The following is a 17,785-nucleotide window of genomic DNA, read 5'->3' as shown; positions in this document are numbered from 1 at the left end:
ATTTTAACCCGCGCAGCTTTTCTAGCATTTACTGTACTGGTTTAGAGGACCAGGAAACTCACAGACCAATCGCATGTGCTCCAATCGTCTCATGTGACGCTGCTCAGCCAATCAAATCTGTGCATACCGATGCTTGCGTTGCGAGTCCGCGAGATTCACCAGAGACGTTTTGGAAACACACCCGAATTGAGGAGACGAAAGATAAAAGAGATTTCACATGACTTTTAATCAAGAATGTACAGATTTTTACATGTACATTCCTCCCACGGGCAGTTCAAAACCAGAATATCTCATAGATCTCCAATATGCTAGCTGGAGCTCACGTTTCTCACTGAACAACAGAAAGTAGGAAAGTGGTAGCTCTGTAAGAGGAAATGAAAGAGAAGAGGAGGCATTACAGCTGTTCATTTGTTATGATGTGTTGAGTGTTTATTATAAAATTGGTTAAGACTACACTTCATCACTTCAAGCTACACTTTTTATTACATTTTTTCTAAATATTAGGCACTTTAGTTTACTTAAATTTAGAATTTTTTATTTGAATAATTATTATTTATTATCCCTCCAGTTTGATGTGAAAACTGAAATGTGAAATATTATTTGATTTGACAGTCCGTTGTTGACTAAAAACATGTGTTGATACAACTATAGGTTATAGTACTGAATGATAACGCAAGTTCGGAAAGGAAATTTTCTCTAACTAGACCTCTTTGAAATCTAATTGAATACCCCTGGTCTATAGTTTGCTAAAACATCCGGATCAAGTTTGGGCTTTTTCAGAAGAGGTTTAATTACAGCTACTTTAAAGTACTGTGGTACATAGCCTGTTGATAAAGATAGATTGATCATATCTAGTATAGAGGTGCTGACTAAGGGTAAAACATCTTTAAGCAGCCTAGTCGGGATGGGGTCTAAGAGGCAGGTTGATGGTTTAGATGAAGAAATTATTGAAGTTAGTTGGTAAAGATTGAGGGAAGCAAAACAGTCTAAACATGTATCTGGTTCTACAGCTGTTTCTAAGGTTCCTGAGTTAAGAGATAACAATAACCATCCTCAGAGTCAACCTGTGACAACAGCAATAATTTAGAGCAGCTACTAAATCATGCATACATTTCTTATCACAAGGACCACATATCAGCCACATTTCAGAATCAGAATCAATTTTATTCGCCAGGTATGTGTACACATATGAGGAATCTGACTTTGGATTGTACCATGGATTACCAGGTAACACTGGATTTGTGTTCATATCCTTAAACCTCAATTCTACATATCATCTCTTATTGCATTAACAAAAAACTGCAATCTGATGTAGAGTTTGAGTGACCAGTAATAAAAAAAAATACAAGAGTCAATGCTAATATGCCTTGCAATCTTCAAAAAATAGAAAAGAAAAAAAACATTGTTAGATAAAGTAAGAAGAAGAACCAGACAAAAAGTTACCATTAAGTAAAAGTCAAAGAAGTTAAAAAAGTTAAATTTGCGCATATTGAAGAGGAGAGGTAACTTTAAAGTTTAAGGACTTAGAGAAATCCTGTAAAGTGACATTAACAAAACATGCACAATGTGCTAATGGTAATTAGCCCAGCTGGTCTTTGATGATTTATGTCAAAAGACAAAATGGTTGAGCCGAAGGAAGGAAAGCATTTAGCATTTCTGAATCCAGCTCTTCTCTAAATTAATAATTTGCTTCAAATTTCCGTTCACCTCCTTGCAATTGAAGTGAATAATTATTTAAGAACACAACTTGAATTATATAACTATCTGCATGTACAACACCATTAACGACAAAACCCATGAGAAATCTTGCCCTGTGCTGCTTTAAACGGAAGAAAAGTACTGTGCACAATAGCTCCGTGCAGGTAAGACCCTTTGCATTTATTACATGATTTTATGCCGACAGAGATTTATGTGAACTCAGCTTAGCAGCTAAACTCAAGCTTTATGTATCTGCAGTTGCACATCTAACAAAAAATGTTTGAACTAACTGAATGTCATGGGTTGGCAGAGTGAAGGCAGGGAGCTGAGGTGCGGACCCAAATGCAGACCAAAAGGCGAAGAGGTTGCAGTCCAAAAACATTTATTAAACACAAAACTGAACAAAACAGGCTTATGTGAAGCACAAGGCACTTCAAAACTGAAGTAATCCAACAAGCAAAAGAATCAAGAGCACGGGCAGAGTAATCCAAAGAACAGGGGACGGAAAAGGCAAGAACACTCAACATACAACACAAGGACATGTCAAAGACTGAAGACACAAGCAGGCATATATATATATATATATATATATATATATATATATATATATACATACATACATACAGGGACTAACAAGTGGGGCGGGAGCATCACAGGTGAGGGGGATCAGGACTAATGAGACACAGGCAGGCAGAGAGACAGCAGGGGAAACCTACAGACACCAATAACACCATAGGGACACTAATAACCAGGAGGAAACAGAATATAAATAACTGAACCGGAACATAAGCAGACAGATCACTAATATACCAAAAAACTACAACTAACAGGTAAACCAGACTGAACTAAGATTAAACAGAACTCAGAGCAAACATGGACAAAGTAATACAGAAGTACACAGACCAGGAGTACACAGAACCAAAAACAGAATAAAACAGGAAAGACATGAACATAAAACTAATCTCCTAACACTAATAACTAACTTTATTACAGCTAGAAACTGAGAAAGCCTAATTACCTGAGGTTATTCAACCTTTTGTTACAAAGATTCATCAAATTAAGTGAACACATGAGATAAAATGAGAGCGGGGATTAAAATTCTCTACTTGCAGCCCAATTCCAGGAAACATGTCAAGTCGCTGCTATACAGCTGAATAGTGAAGTGCCTCAAGTTGGCACGATTTTACATACAAATCATGGAAACCAAAGAACATAAGTGAATGCTGAATGGGATGCTAAATGAGATACCACTCAAAGGGTGTAAAATGTGAATTTGTAGTGTCACAGCTTTGCATAATTTTGCAGAAAACATCAGCTATCAGGATAAAGTTTAATACTTCATAATGTTTGGTGTCACTGAAAAGATCAGTCTTATAGGTTAAACCTCCCTGCAAGCAAGATCCAGATAAGAAAAATGTCTTTTGAGCTGGGAACAAAAAGACTCAAGCAGCATTATGGACTAAAACAAGCTCAACAATCTGTTACATTATTTTGTATTATATAATCCGCTTAAGTTTCAGCTCATTTTTAACAAAGCACTGTCTAAGCCCAAAAAGACCATCAATTTCATTTACATACTGTTAAACATATATTTGTAAATATTGTACAAATGATGTTCATTTTGTCCATTTGTTGTAGTAAAGAAGATATAAAATTGGTGTGTTGGATTTTAACTGTGCTGCAAACAGGTAGATACAGATTATGTATGTACGTGTGTGAATGAATATAATCTGGTTTTGGATTTAATAAATCTGAAGGTGCTGATGCCCATTTAAGTAAGTTCTTTTAAAGAATCAGTATTAGAGAAGATGGATTTCTTTGCCTTTGAGTGGAGCTTGCACCAAGTCAGTGGAGGCTCATTATTCCCCTATCAAGCTTTGTAACTACAAAAATTGAATTTCACTCTATAAAACTGAATGGAAGACTCCCACCCACCATCTAGTTGGTCAGAGAAAAAGTGACGTACAGTATCAGCCATGTTGTTTACACAGTGAATAAGGGAAGCACACATACATATTCAATGACAATTTACTAATCTGCTTAAACAAAGGAAAGGGTATTGGGAATGTTCCACGCTGTGTTCTCTTAATTTTTTCTACAAAAAATAATACACTACGTATTTACGTAAGTAATAAATTTCAAAGAATCTCAATTTAATCCTTAAAGCTCTGATCCATTCTGCTTCAAACTTCCTCACATCATCACCTACAGTGGTCATAAAACATGTCCGAATAAGTCACTTAAGACTCTCAAGTTGACCAGAACTAGGAAAAGAGATCATATTTCTCCCATATTAGCTTCTGCACTGGCTTCCTATAAAATCCAGAATATAATTCCCCCCCCAGATCCTTCTCCTTACTTACAAAGCCCTTAATGGTCAGGCACCATCATATCTTAACATGCTCATAGTACCTTATACTAGAGCACTGCGCTGCCACAATACAGAGTTACTTATGGTTCCTAGAGTCTCAAAAAGTAGAATGGGAGCCAGAGCCTTCAGCTATCAAGCTCCTCTCCTGTAGAATCAGGTCCCAGTTTGGCTTTGGGAGGCAGACACCATCTCCACATTTAAGACTTTCCTCCTTGACAAAGCATATAGTTAGGGCTGTCTCAGGCGAGCCCTGAAGCATCTCTTAGTTATACTGCTATCGGCCTAGACTGCCACGACCTCCCATGATGCACTAAACTCCATTCTCCTCCTCTCCCTCTCCCTCTGTATGCATTCTTATCCCATTAATGCGTGTTACTAACTCGACTTCTTCCTTTTAGAGTAGTTTGGTGCTTTCTCGTTCCACTCTTCTCTCCTTCTGTTACTTTCTGCTGGTGTTTCTATAGCTCCAGAGCTGTAGAATCTGGATCTGTGGTTGAGACAGCTGCTACCCCAATGTTCCTGTTTCACACCTGCTGCTACAATTATTATTGTTGTTAGTCCTATTATTTTTATCATTAATATTTCTATATGTATTAGGACTGTTATTCATTTTCATTGATGGCTGTACCACTGTGGACATTGCGTTGGGATGCTCGTACTATTCTCTGCTCTGCTGCTCTCATGCTGTCTCCTCTACTCTCCTGTCCAACAATAACGTATAAGCAATGTTTTATCGATAGTACTACTCTTATTGGTTTGGTTATTTATCAATACTCTTATTAATTATTTTTGATTACGAAAAGTGCTTTATTAAAAATATCTTATTTGAAAAAATCTGGAACAGGATTAGAATTAAATATTTTAAATATAAATCAAGCATAGCGTCAGGCAGGCAACGGAGTCAAGCTCAGCTCAAAATCCCAGCGCATCACCTGATAACAACCCACATCAAGTCAGGCCACACCAGCTAACAGCTCAGCTGATTTCACTCTAAGCAGTCATTGGCAAAGCCATACAAGGCGGCTTATTTAAGCTGCTCTAGCCTGCCTACCCTTTCTGCTTTCTCTGCGAGCCGCTGCGAGATACAGGACACGTACCTGTCAACATCACTGCAGCTTCCAGCATTACCTGTAGCCTGTAGCGATGACAACACTGACACAGAAACGCTGCTTTGTTCTAGGAACCCTGTAATGTCAAGTGTTTCCATTGGCTGTATGGGCAGTAGCTAAATTTGAGGTGGGTTCAAGCACAATACATTAAATTAATTTCATGAACTGGCTTTAGGAACAGTATAAGACAGCTATAAGTGATTTTCCCTATAAAACTGAATAGATTTTCAATCTGAGCAGGAACGCCATTTGTTCCCGACTTTTACTCCCTGAACGGCATTCCCGTGTGTTCTCTACCATTTCCACCACTGGATGAGATGCAGGAAAGGGTCCGGGCCGTCCTGAAACCTGGGCTGCTGCAGTAACTGTGTGGTGCATGCTCTACCCGGTCAGCTACCTGGGTGCTCAATGGTCAACCTTTTTAAATGCGTCCAGAGGTAGTGAAAGTGAGGCAATGGTTTTCTTCAGACCACAGAACAATCTTGCTGACTGTAAGATTGTTTGCTTGATTTCCTGACTGGAAGAGTGTAGCCTGCAACAGTAGAACAAGAAACACTTTCGTATGATAGATGTTTTTGTATCAGGACGGTTAACAGAATGTTAAGTGCACTGCAAAATGAGATAGATCACCCTTGTGACTATACCATGAATTTTCTTTTTTGCTCAAATAATAAAGCCATAGTGGGGGTTGAAAGGGTACTCTAGTAATTTAGTATTGCAATGTTGGAAAAACTGCAAGTCACATATTTAAAGTAGAAATATAATCAAAATTGTGGCCAAGATATCCTGACTCTCGCTCAAAGAAATTCTGAATATTTCTTATAATGCAGGTCATATTTTGTTAGACTTCCCCTTTAATTTAATTTACTTTGTGTTGTGTGTTTCAGCTGGATATGTCTGCTTGTCAGAGGGGTACCTGAGCATTCCAGGTGCCTAGCTGATGTGACCTTGGAAAAAACGAACCTAACATGAAGGAGGTACCTTTTTCTTTTTGCCCCTACCCTTTACAGAGTCTGTGCACACCACTGATATGTCTTGATATCTAGAAGAATATTTTAATGTAACAAGTCGATTATATTAGAAATAACAATATGGTGTAGGAAAGAGCACACCCTGGAATTCCCTATTGCAACACTAGAGGAACCCCGCAGGATCATTCTGTGATTTTTCACATTTCATCTCCTGGATGTACACCGAATGTGTGTCACATTTAACAAGACAGTGAAGCCAAAAAAAGAGACATCCAGCTAAAATATATTTACCCCGTACCTATCATATATTCCCGTTATATTCTGCACTACCGTTTTAAGTGAAATCCTAGTCCCTCTCCCCGTTGCAGAGAAGGGGGGCGGGCTGTAGGACGGAGCAGGCAGCCAGCGTCAGGACTGAATAATCGATCTCTCTGTGTCGGTCAGGAGAACGTTAGTGGGACGTTTCTCTCTCCGTCCCTCCATGTGATTCGGTCGCTTCTTCCCATCACGGTGTGAACGGCAGCAGCTTCACCTCACCTTTCGCAAACCACAACTCCCCTCTACTCCTCCTCTTGCTCTCTACGTGTGTATGTGTGTAGTAAGTGAGTGTGTGTGCACGAAGACTAAGCGGCAGGAAGAAGGAAGCACCAAGGACGTCCTTTTTCCAGCCCCGGGAGCCGGAGATGCAAGGGAGGAACAGTTAGATTAGCCTGTGCTGCTGTTGCCTGCTGCAGGATAACTTCGTTCCGGAGAGTGCTGCATCTGAAGCTCTGCTCTGATCCTTGTTTGGTGTGTGTGAGTGTGTGAGGAGGATTTCAGCCAGTCGCCGGACGGAGGTAAATTGATGTTTGATGCGGCTGCTTCAATGCAATTAAACGGTTTTGGGAGCTATCCACTCACTGTGGTGCTGAAACCAGGCTCTGATCAAATAAGGAAGTGCATGTGTATCCCCGCTTTCACACCATCTCTGCCTCTTCGCATGCAAATGCACAATCAGGTCGATTTTAAACATATTTACTGCACACTGCAGGTAGCTTTAAGTTTTTTAATTGGCTGCATGCATCAGTCACGTAAGCGTTGTTGCTTAATTAACGCGCTGTGCGAGCAGCTTTTTTTGATGCCGGAGTGGGATGGCTGTGTCCAATGTCCCTCCAATGGAGAGTGGAAAGTTTTACCACATGATCAGGAAAAATACACAGCAGTGGTTTAGTCCGGCGTCCACATACACGACTGTCCTGCCAAACTGAGGACTTGCACCGTGCACTTTCTCAAACTCGCTTGGCTGCGGGCAGAGCTCGGCCACATAGAGGTTATTACTGACTGTCGTGACACGTCCTCCCGTCAGTGCCTGACACTCAACACTCAGTTTGTCCGGGATTCTTGAAAACGCGCTACACTTGTAAGGAAAGGATGAGCCCTATCTGCTAATTTGGTCTGTAGATTTGAGAAATTTGGCGTTATTATCTGTTTTCCGTTGTGTTTAGATTGTGTTTGAACCATTGACCTTGGTGTCCTTCAGTTGGCGCATTGAACGCAGACGCAGATTCTATAAGCTTTATATGTGACAATGTTTACCATTTTTATAATGTTCTTTACACATGTATGCGAATAGAGAACGTGTATGCAGTAGTCCAAAGTGAGTTTATTAAGCCTCTTTATCCTACATAATAAAGTCATGGCTTTGGTTAGTCTTCCTGTACTGTATGTGCCGTATCCTCATTGCTTTTGCTGTCCTATTGATATATTTTAGGATTGGAGTTTAAGATTATCGATTTTCTGACAAAAGCATGCATTTGTTGTAATTCTTTTCAGATCTGGCTACAAAGGACTTCTACTTGTCGATAACAATTGAATGTAACATTGCTCGGATAAAGAAGGCAAGGAATTAAAAGCCATCATCATGAATTTCGTTATGAAACAAGCTTTGGGAGGTAAGATTTACCGACTTTTTATTCCTCTGTTCCACCCTAGAGAATGTGAATGCAGATAGGCTACGTGCGTGAGTCCGGTGGTGTTTCTGCATTTCCTTTATTTTTCTCCAAACTTCTGTCTGACTTTTTGATATTCCATGCCTTCCCAATTTCGCGTCTTGATGCACAGATTCACACATCCTTATTCTCCTCAATCTGAGACAGCTGCTGTGGAGGAAGTCAATTCATCTTTTACCCTCCACATCTGCTGCTGGTTCACTGCACACATGGCGCAGTTGGGCCCTGGGGCACACTGACTACAGCTTACTGTAACAGGCTGGTGATTTGTAACTTAGACTGAACAGTTGTGACCAAAAGGGCATTTCATGTTCCAGCGAGTGCCACCTGCTTACCAAGAGGCGTTATAACAGGTCTTCCTGCCGTGGCTCAGTCTTACCATAAATCAGGCTGAGGCGGAGCCTCTTGACTGGACGCTGCAGTGACTCTTATCTTGACATGCTGAGTAGGTATGTTTCCGCGGTAACATTTTTCACCTCGAAGGGGGAAAGATAATCAAAACAAAATCTAATCTTCAATAATTTCATTCCAGCGTGCAGGCATGCGAATGATTTTCTAATTGTTTGTGCTGCAACGACTCCCCGGACATGAAATTATCATAACAGATTAATGAGTTTTGAAGGAAAATGAACTTGTTGAACATGTATGAACATGCAGATGGAAGGTAAATGGACCTAAATGGTTTTCACACAGCAGAGGCGCTGCTTGGTGATTTGTCCATAGCGGGCCCCTACAGCAAATGTTTGCTGAGAGTAGAAATCCAACCCTGGTCTGCCGGTTTTGGTGTCGTGAGGAGATCATCAGACTCGAGTCTGACTTATGTGCACTGAAATTTATTTGTGGTCCTCAAGCATCAGTTTTGTCATTACTCGCCTACTCCTTCAATACGTTCTCAAAAGCAACTCATCACATATGGACGTTTGGTTAAGACCCCTTGGCGTCGCTCATAGCGCAGCGGGTACCATCTTTTTTAGCGTCGCTTTTGCACGTGGAGAACTCCGCGGTCCAGATAGACTTTCAAAGTAAGACGTGCTTAACGTTGTGAAACGGTCGCAGTTTGGTTCCGAAATATCTCAATCAAAAAATACCGTACATTTACTCATATCTATTCTGTCTCATTTTAGCATTTACAGTGAAGCACCAAACACTTTAAACAATTGTTTGGATATGGGTTGAGCTGTTGTCTGTTTTAAATAAAGTCATCATAGTTACTTACTTTCTTCAAGGCCGAGGCACTGAAGGGACCAACTGTCTGATCTGAACGTATTCCATGCTCTTGCCTTGTAAACTAATTATTTGAAAATTATCTGTGGACAAGAGGTAAATTTTAAATAATTAACAACTTACATGTAAACTTTCTTTCTTTCTAGTAGTTACCCCTTCCATGTTTCCCCAGGTAGCTCTGTGGTTAATGTCACAAATTTATGAACTGCAGGTAATTCCCTCAAAGTCTGCAGTGATGCAGACCTACGGAAAGTGTGCAATTAAGGCTCTCTGCGAGAGAGTCCTCATGCACTTCATGATTTGACAGAGGGACAGTCCTAAGCCCTTACAGTCTCACCGGGAACGCGCCTCAAAGTCTGTGAGTCTGTGAGTGTGGAGATTGGGATTCATCCATAGACAAACCCTGCCGACCACCTGTTCTCCATTATATGACAATTAAACTTCGTTAAGAAACAATCGTTGAAAGGAAAGACCAACCTTTTACAATTATGAATATATATGCAGTCATCACTGTTGCCTCTGGCCAATCAGTCTGGTGGATCTGGGGTTATGTCACAGTAGATCTGTGTAGTGCAGCAGGTATATATGTTAAAGCAAGAGGTGGAAGAAGGATCCACTTCATTAAACAGCTGCTGTAGCTCCATCTTCCTTCTGTGGTTTTGTTGTAGTCACATGTAGATACAAAACCTCCTCATTCTCATTCATTTACATTCTGACATAAAACTCTCTTGATGTAAAATGTTTTTGGTGTTATTTTATGAAACGTGCTGTCTAAAATGGGACTTCTGGTGTAAGCTTACCCAACTTGTAAACAGATGGTAAGATTTTTTTCATGTTGTGTCATGTTGTCAGCTGTGCAGGTGTTTCTCATTTTACTGATAGCCCAACGCTGCTGCAGTGTGGTGCCTGCCTACTTCCTTTTTATAATATTTACATTTTCACAGGAACAAAGAAAGGCCTGATTACTCTTCTTCAGTATGTTCAGTGAGGACTTTCTGAATGAGTGCATTGATTCAAAAACATTAAAAATGTATTTGGATTGAAACTACTAATCATTATTTTACAGAATCATGATTATTTTAAAAATGGGAAATCTAGCAAATGCACACTTCTCTAGGACAGAAGATTCATACAACTAAACTAACTAGAAAGGACAAAGCCATAATGTAACTTTGAGAACATTTTATACATACTTAATGTTCTGTGCGGTAGATTACACAATGGCAAGTTTAAAGAGTCTGACAATAGATTTTTATGTCGTAGAGAAATGTATGAAATGGAATAAAAACCGATGGTACTAGAAACGGTGGGAAAAATACACCAGTATAAAATTGCAACACCTGTAGTCAAAAATGGTCATCAAATATGTATACATGAGTTGTAGTTAAGGAGCTAAAACTTGCAAACCCACTGGTATGTTGCTTTAAAGGTGCTGGTCTCTGTGGCAGTGTTCTGTGTGTCTGTGGCTGGAACAGCTGTGTTATCATATAGACGTGTGTGTGGTTCACTGCTGGTGGGTGTGTTAGGGGAGCTGCGGGTGCCCGCTGCTGAGTTTGTACAAAAGCTCCTCGTCAACAAAGACAACGAGTCAAATCCGCTGAACTGTGCATAAAAGAAATTTCACACTTGAGGAAAACCGGGAAGTTTGTGTCAAGGTCTTCACCTTAAGCAGAGTATTTCTTTCCGTCTTGGGGAACAAGTTTTTTTCCATTTTCTTCTTAAGGAGTAATGAGTTTTCAGTGTGCAGTGGATTAGCTGTGGGCTATTATCTCACTTCTCTCTCTGTCTCTGCGCTCTGAGGAGAAACTCACACTCCATCTGCTCCCATCTAGGCTGTGATTTGTATTCTGTCTGTTTTATACAGTGAGGAGCAAGGTTGTCTCAATTGGCACCAAAGAAGTGCTTGTCTCAGTCCCCCATGACCCTTTTGTAAATCAAAAGTTCCCAGAGTTTTTCATGTCAGAGACCCCCAGAAGATAAAGCTCATATGAGGAGAGTATTAGCAGACATTTAACCTGCTCTGCTGGTGTTTAAACAACTCCACAAATAGGCATCATTAGCCGACAGAGACAGCAGTTCAAATATGTCTCTAAAATAAACTGTGTGAACTTATAATTTTGGTGACCTCATGTTATTCCCAGCATGTGTAACATGTAATATAGTCGCAGCAAAGTTGTTTTGGAATCTCCCCCTGTTGACGTGTTCAAGGATACTCCAAAAGTGGAACTAAATGTTGAACAAAAACATCTTCAACCAAACACATGTAATCCTTTTTTTTACAAGCATTCATGTATCCTTTTGGTTTGAAAGCCTTTCTTTGTCCAAGGGCAGTTTTCAAAATGGTCCCTGCTTGCAAACGCAGTTCCGTGCAGTGGAAATGTAACACAAAAATAAAGATAAAAACGAATGATTTCCTATGAAGATGTTATAATATGTCAAATTCATGCAAATTCCATATAAAGTTATCAAATTAGATTCCATTTCTAAGAACTGTGTTTCACTATTGTGATATAGGCCTACATCAAAGAAAACTTTTCAGATGTGATACAGAAAACCTGCAATAACTCATTTTGTTGGTTTTAATCAGTTTGCTTAGAATCATTACTTTATTCTGCAGAATATTGTGAAACAATACAACATCAAAAATGATCAGCACAAATATAAAATATATGATTTGCAGATCAATATTTGAAGCATGCAAACATACCTGTCTGGTCATTTAACATGTAGTGAATACAATCAAAGTAAAATGGAGCATGTCCTTATTTGGACCCCCAAAGAACACACAAAAACTGCTGGACTCCCTGAACGACAGTTTTGAAACAACTGGCCATCAGTGACATGGAGGAAGAAAAGTAAGGACAAATGAGGTAGGGATTCGGTCTCCTAGGCAGTTAGAGCAGTGTGTCTATGTGTGTGTGTGTGTGTGTCAGTGTGTGTAGGGCTCTAATCGCAAGAACGGGAAACCGTGCAGGGGGACGGGGTAAAATTTATTGTGTGTATAACATCATCAAAATTGCTCGTAAATGTAAGTCAGCTTTCTCTTCTTTTTCTCTCGATGAAGCTGCAACTCCAGCTCCTCCCTCCTCCTTCTTCCTCCTCCTCTAACATCTCTGCCCTCGGCCTCTGTGCAAGAGGAGAATGAGGTGTAGGAAGAGATGAAAAGTGACAAATTGATCTTTAAAACTGGGTGTTATATCATCAGCGGCTGACGGCAGAGGTTGTAAAGTCGCGCTTGCACTCTGGACCAGCAGAAGCTGTAATCTCCGTTTAATGGGAGATGTTTTCTGTCCTCTGTGGCCTTGCAGTTTCTCTCCTTATCCTCTTTCCGCCCCTACTTCTATTCATTCTTTCATTCATCATTCTCAACTCCTTTCTCCCTCTAACACTCCCTCCTCCTTCTTACCTTCCTCATGTACTCAGTCACGTTTCTTGATACCTTTATTTCACCCTCTTTTACCTCTCACAGTTCCTCGTCATTCCCCTCCCTCCCTGCACAGCTCCCTAACCTCTCTACATTTACTCCATCACGCTCTCTATCCCCTCTTTGCTCTTCCATCCTTCAATTTTAAATTTCCTTTCCATTCTTTCCTCCCTCCCTCCCTCCCTCCCTCCCTCCCATCATCCTTCAACGATTACAGTAAATCTTAAGGGCGAAGCAAGGAAACCTCAATCAGGCAGCCACAGGGGAAACTGGGATGTGTGTGTGATTCCGTGATTGTTTGTGTGCAGCAAGAGAGAGAGAGAGACAGTGTGACAAACAGACCAGAGAGACTGGGGTGGACCTTAGTTGTTGGCTTTAGCTGGCATTAGACGATAAAGGGTGTATGTTTGTGTGTTTGTGTGCGTGTGTGTGTGTGTGTGTGTGCGTAAAAACACAAAATTGGCAAGCAGTACACACACCACCAGGACAAAAACATCAAATTCGAACCTACTGACATACTGATAAACAAAGCCAAGCACACACAAAGACACACACACAGGGAGTCTTAATCAGTGGGATGCGACAGACCTCCCGCTCAGTTGAAAACCACAGCAAGGGAACATTGAGAGAGCGCTCGAGGAGCTGTACCACGGTACTTCAGAGAGAAAAGCCTACAGTTGAGCCTTTCACACACATCTACTGGACAAACATGTAAACACTGTCTAAGAAGACAAACTTGTGTTGTGTCAATACTGCAGAGCATTTTGGCCGGATGCAATACACAGATATGCACACTGAGTCAGGGATTCCTGGGACTAAACAAAAGAAAAGTCACACAGCTGTCAATCATTTTCAGATTTGAATTCCTCTTCGTGACTTATTTCTTGCAGCTCCATTTTCTGTGCAAACCAGCAGTGTTAAAGCTGCATTGTCTTATTATGGGAGGTAAAATGATTCATTCAAAATCTTCAATGTCATTTTAAATTAAAATTACATACAGCCATGTTAGGTGTTGCTGCCTTTGAAGGTGTGAGCAAAATTGCTATTGCTGCACCAGTAAACACAGTTGCTACTTCTGATAAGGACGTTTGGTTTTAACCTTTATTTATTCAGGGTCATTTTAGGTCAAATGCAGCTCTTAATGATCTGTCGGCACTGAGCAGCTTCACTGGGTGGAAGTGTGGAATAAACCGAGATGGAGCTTGGATTTCAAAATTGGATGTTTTTAGGGTCAAGAAATCAGTTCAGTGTCAAGTTTAAAATCCCTCCAATATATTTTAAAAAGGGGTGGTGATTGTGCAGTGGATGAGACACATACCTTTGGCGTGAGAGACCCGGGTTCAGTTCCCGAGTGTGACACATCCACCAATGTGTCCCAGAGCCAGACACTTAAGACACTTAACGGCTGGATAAAAGCGTCAGCTAAATGGCAGCACGGTGGCCTCACAGCAAGAAGGTCGTCCTGTACTTTCTGTGAGTTTGCATGTTCTCCCCGTGGGTTTCCTCCGGGTGCTCTGGTTTCCCCCACGATCAAAAACATGACTGTGACTGGTTCTCCAGTCACTGCATTCAATCTGGAGTTGGTCCCCGGGTCTGTACAGTGACTTCCCACTGCACCCTTCAGGGATGGTTAAATGCAGAGGATGAATCTTGCTATGTGTATGTGACAAATAAAGTACCTTTAAATGTAATGTAATTTTGAACATGGCGTATGGCGTCAATAAAACGGTAGTTAATCTGATGTGGGGTATGTCACACTAAAAAGGCTGGGATACACTGTTTTAGACTCAAAAAAGACCAAAGACCAAAAAGATTCTCAGTGGTGTTATAAACATAATCCTCATGGCAATAGACACAGCCTATACTCCGTACTGTTGCTCCACAAAATCCTAAGAGACAAAGAAAAACTCATTAGATAAACTCAGATCTTATAACACAACAGCTGACATGCTGGAAATACGCTGTTTTCACAATAGTCGTCGTATACACATTTAGTCACACAAATACACACATACAGTGCATACAGTACTAAAGTGGGTGTAATAGGTCATGCATCTGTGCAAAAGTAATCCTTATAAGAGACAGTTATGGAAGCATTCACTTTAAAGTGTCATGGCTAATATTGATAGGTTAACTGTGAAAATGTAATATGCGGTATACTGTAAGAGACAATTCCCTGTGCTCTGGTTGTGCGTTCACATAGGAGATAAAATATAATTATCCTAAAGGATTAATTAGGATTAGCCGAAGAACCCTGGAGTATATATAGCTATATGAAGATATGTAACTGCTATGTGACCTTCCAAAGCCAAGCGGGTATATGGGCTGTTATTTGTTTACTTGTTCAAAGATAGAAAAGGAGACCCGTTTGTATATTTTTTTTAGTCTGTATTTCTTGTGTGTGTTCAAATCTGACTTTTCTTAATGCTGGTATGTATCTTTTCCACATCATGTACATCCTCTCACTCAATGTCCTTAAACAAACCAACATCTGTAAATGAATGGCTTTTGCATGTCCTCCCACCCCATCTCGTTTTCATTTTCCTTTTCTTCTCTGTTCCTCACTCCCCTCTATCCATCTTGCTCTGTCCACTCTGCTAATGAGGCTGATATGGACCCGCTCTATGAGCTCTAGGCATGGCCTCTGTTCTCCTGCTGTCTTTAAAAGAGCTATGGGACAGATTCATACACACAGCCTTTGTACAGCTAGTAGAGAGAACATAATCATTTTCTCTTTTTATGCTAAGCATTGATTCAAACAATGTAAACATTGTGTGCCAAGGCCTGGAAAAACAGAGATGTGGGCCCAAACACAAGACACTACATTGCATTACAGTACATTTGCAATACTTAAAGCCCCCCTCCAGCCAGTTTTAACTGCCGTTTTTTGTTAACGTTCTTTCTCAAACAGAGAATGGGGGTGTGGTTAATAGTCGGACGTAAAACATTACCATGACAACCAAAAACTGCCCGGCTAGAGTGTTCACTAACGATATGCTGTGTTAACATCACTACACTGTAAAGTTTAGTACACTTTACTATCTGGCAGGAGTAGCCATTACTTACCCATGACAGAAACTAATGTCCGCGTCTCAGCTGTTATCAATCATACAGTCGATGGTCCTGTCACACACTGCACACGATAACTCCCACTATGTTTTATGGTGCGCTTACTTTACCGCGGGGGTGTGGTGGGTGCCTCCGGCAATGCATTGGTAAAACGGACGTCAGTGAAATGCATGTTGCAGACTGTGTATAAGACGTGGCGGGTGAAAGTGCGACGCGTTTTTTTAAGAGGAGGAAACATAAATAAAATGAAGACCCTACGGGGCGGCTGTGGCTCAGGAGGAAGAGCGGGTTGGCCGTTAATCGGAAGGTCGGCGGCTCCCTGGATCCTTGGTTGCTGTCGAAGTGTCCTTGGGCAAGATACTGAACCCCGATTTGCCCCTGGCGGCTATTCCGCCAGTGTATGAATGAGTGTGAATGTTAGTTTCCGTTTGAGCACTTAGGCTCAGTGTATGAATGTGTATGACTGGTGAATGCACATGTAGTGTAAAAGCACTTTGAGTCGTCGAAAAGACTAGAAAGGCGCTATACAAGTACGGAGCATTTACATGTTAGCTAACTTTCTGCAGTAACTATGCTAGCTAACTACAACTTAGTCAACTTAGCTAACTAAACTAGAAAGAGAAACCAACAATCAGACACAGAGAGACATACCTAATGTAAGTAAATTACATGATAAATTGGTTAGCTAGCTCACAACGATGTTTATCGGTTTGATGCTCTGACTTAACGAGGTGTGATGGCGTGACAGTTTTTTAATGAGACGTTTTTAATGAAACGTGTGACTTATGGAATTACTATAGTCATACGTCACAACCCCGTTTTAACAACTAAGCAACTTTTGCAACTTTGAGCACAAAATGAAGCTATTTGTCAAAAAATATTTGGCAAACTATGTGGGTAATCAACATTGTAAGGAAATGACTTGGAAAAATATGAAATATCATAGAAATCCCAAAATATACTGGAGGGGGGCTTTAATAAACACATGGCAGGCTAGAGTCCAAACACAGGTTAAGGTCCATAAACAGAAAACACAATCAAATGGGTAACAATCCAACAAACAATATCCAAAATCCAAATGGTAAGGAACACTGAGCACAACAGAGACACTCCACATGACGATGACGATGCGACAACATGTAGCAGAGACCCAGATAATACAACACACAAGCAGGAAGGAGAACAAAAACAGGTGGGACTCATTAGGTAATCAGGACAACGGGAAACAAAGCACACGACAAGCACACGACAAGCAACAGACACAGACGATTACCAAACTAAAACAGGAAATAGGACAACATGCTGATGCATGGACCAAACTCTGAACAAACAGAAAAAAACAGGCACATGGACAAAGCAAATACACAGACCGAATCAGACAGCCATGTGAAGCTGAAATAGGATTTTATACAGTAGCACTCCCATCAGCACGACTGTGATATTACAACATGTTATTATTTGCCCTTCAGCCCTGTTCATAGAGAACAGAATCATTGGTCTTTTCAAATATTATTATATTTTCATTATATTCAGTATTCATTTCAATTAGGCCTCCAACACACATGACACACCTTACAAGAGTTGATCATTTAACCACAAGCTTAGATAACATGACATGTAATTTCTATACACACGCTTCCTGCTAGATTTCATATAAAACCTTTGCGCATGGGTGGGCAGTCTCTATGAGCAATTCAAATGAGTTTCTTCACACTTAACCAGCTTTCAGCTGACTTGGCATGTAAGAATAATGTTTTATGGCGGATATCAAGCTACTTTAACTCAATTCAGAGAAATAAGCCAAGAAGGGAAGCATTGTAATCCTGATAAATTGATGTGCGGTAATGATATCTTTAGTCTTTAGACACCGCCGCTGCACAGCACAGTGGATTTTATTATCTATGGTGCAGAGACTCACCTTGGAAAAAATA

At 40.6% G+C, this 17,785-nt stretch overlaps 1 protein-coding gene across 4 annotated transcripts in view; it reads left to right on the top strand.

Moving 5' to 3' along the window:
• The first annotated feature begins 5,255 nt into the window (after window positions 1-5,255).
• The window catches only part of LOC123958271 (complexin-2-like), a 67,217-nt gene continuing 54,687 nt past the window's right edge, over window positions 5,256-17,785 (top strand). Inside the window, exons 1-3 of one of the 4 annotated variants that reach the window (XM_046031547.1) lie at window positions 5,256-5,305; window positions 6,066-6,155; window positions 7,962-8,080. In XM_046031547.1, coding sequence (XP_045887503.1) covers window positions 8,050-8,080 — 31 coding nt within the window. In that variant the 5' untranslated portion in view covers window positions 5,256-5,305; window positions 6,066-6,155; window positions 7,962-8,049. Of the gene's footprint in view, window positions 5,306-6,065; window positions 6,156-6,572; window positions 6,986-7,389; window positions 7,582-7,961; window positions 8,081-17,785 lie in introns of those variants that run through there. The other 3 variants (XM_046031543.1, XM_046031545.1, XM_046031546.1) reach the window with 3 other exon arrangements.

This window comes from Micropterus dolomieu, linkage group LG19 (genome assembly GCF_021292245.1).
Source record: "Micropterus dolomieu isolate WLL.071019.BEF.003 ecotype Adirondacks linkage group LG19, ASM2129224v1, whole genome shotgun sequence".
NCBI lineage: Eukaryota > Metazoa > Chordata > Actinopteri > Centrarchiformes > Centrarchidae > Micropterus > Micropterus dolomieu.
The sequence above is the reverse complement of the archived record's forward strand: the minus strand, read 5'-3'. Positions and strand labels throughout refer to the sequence as shown.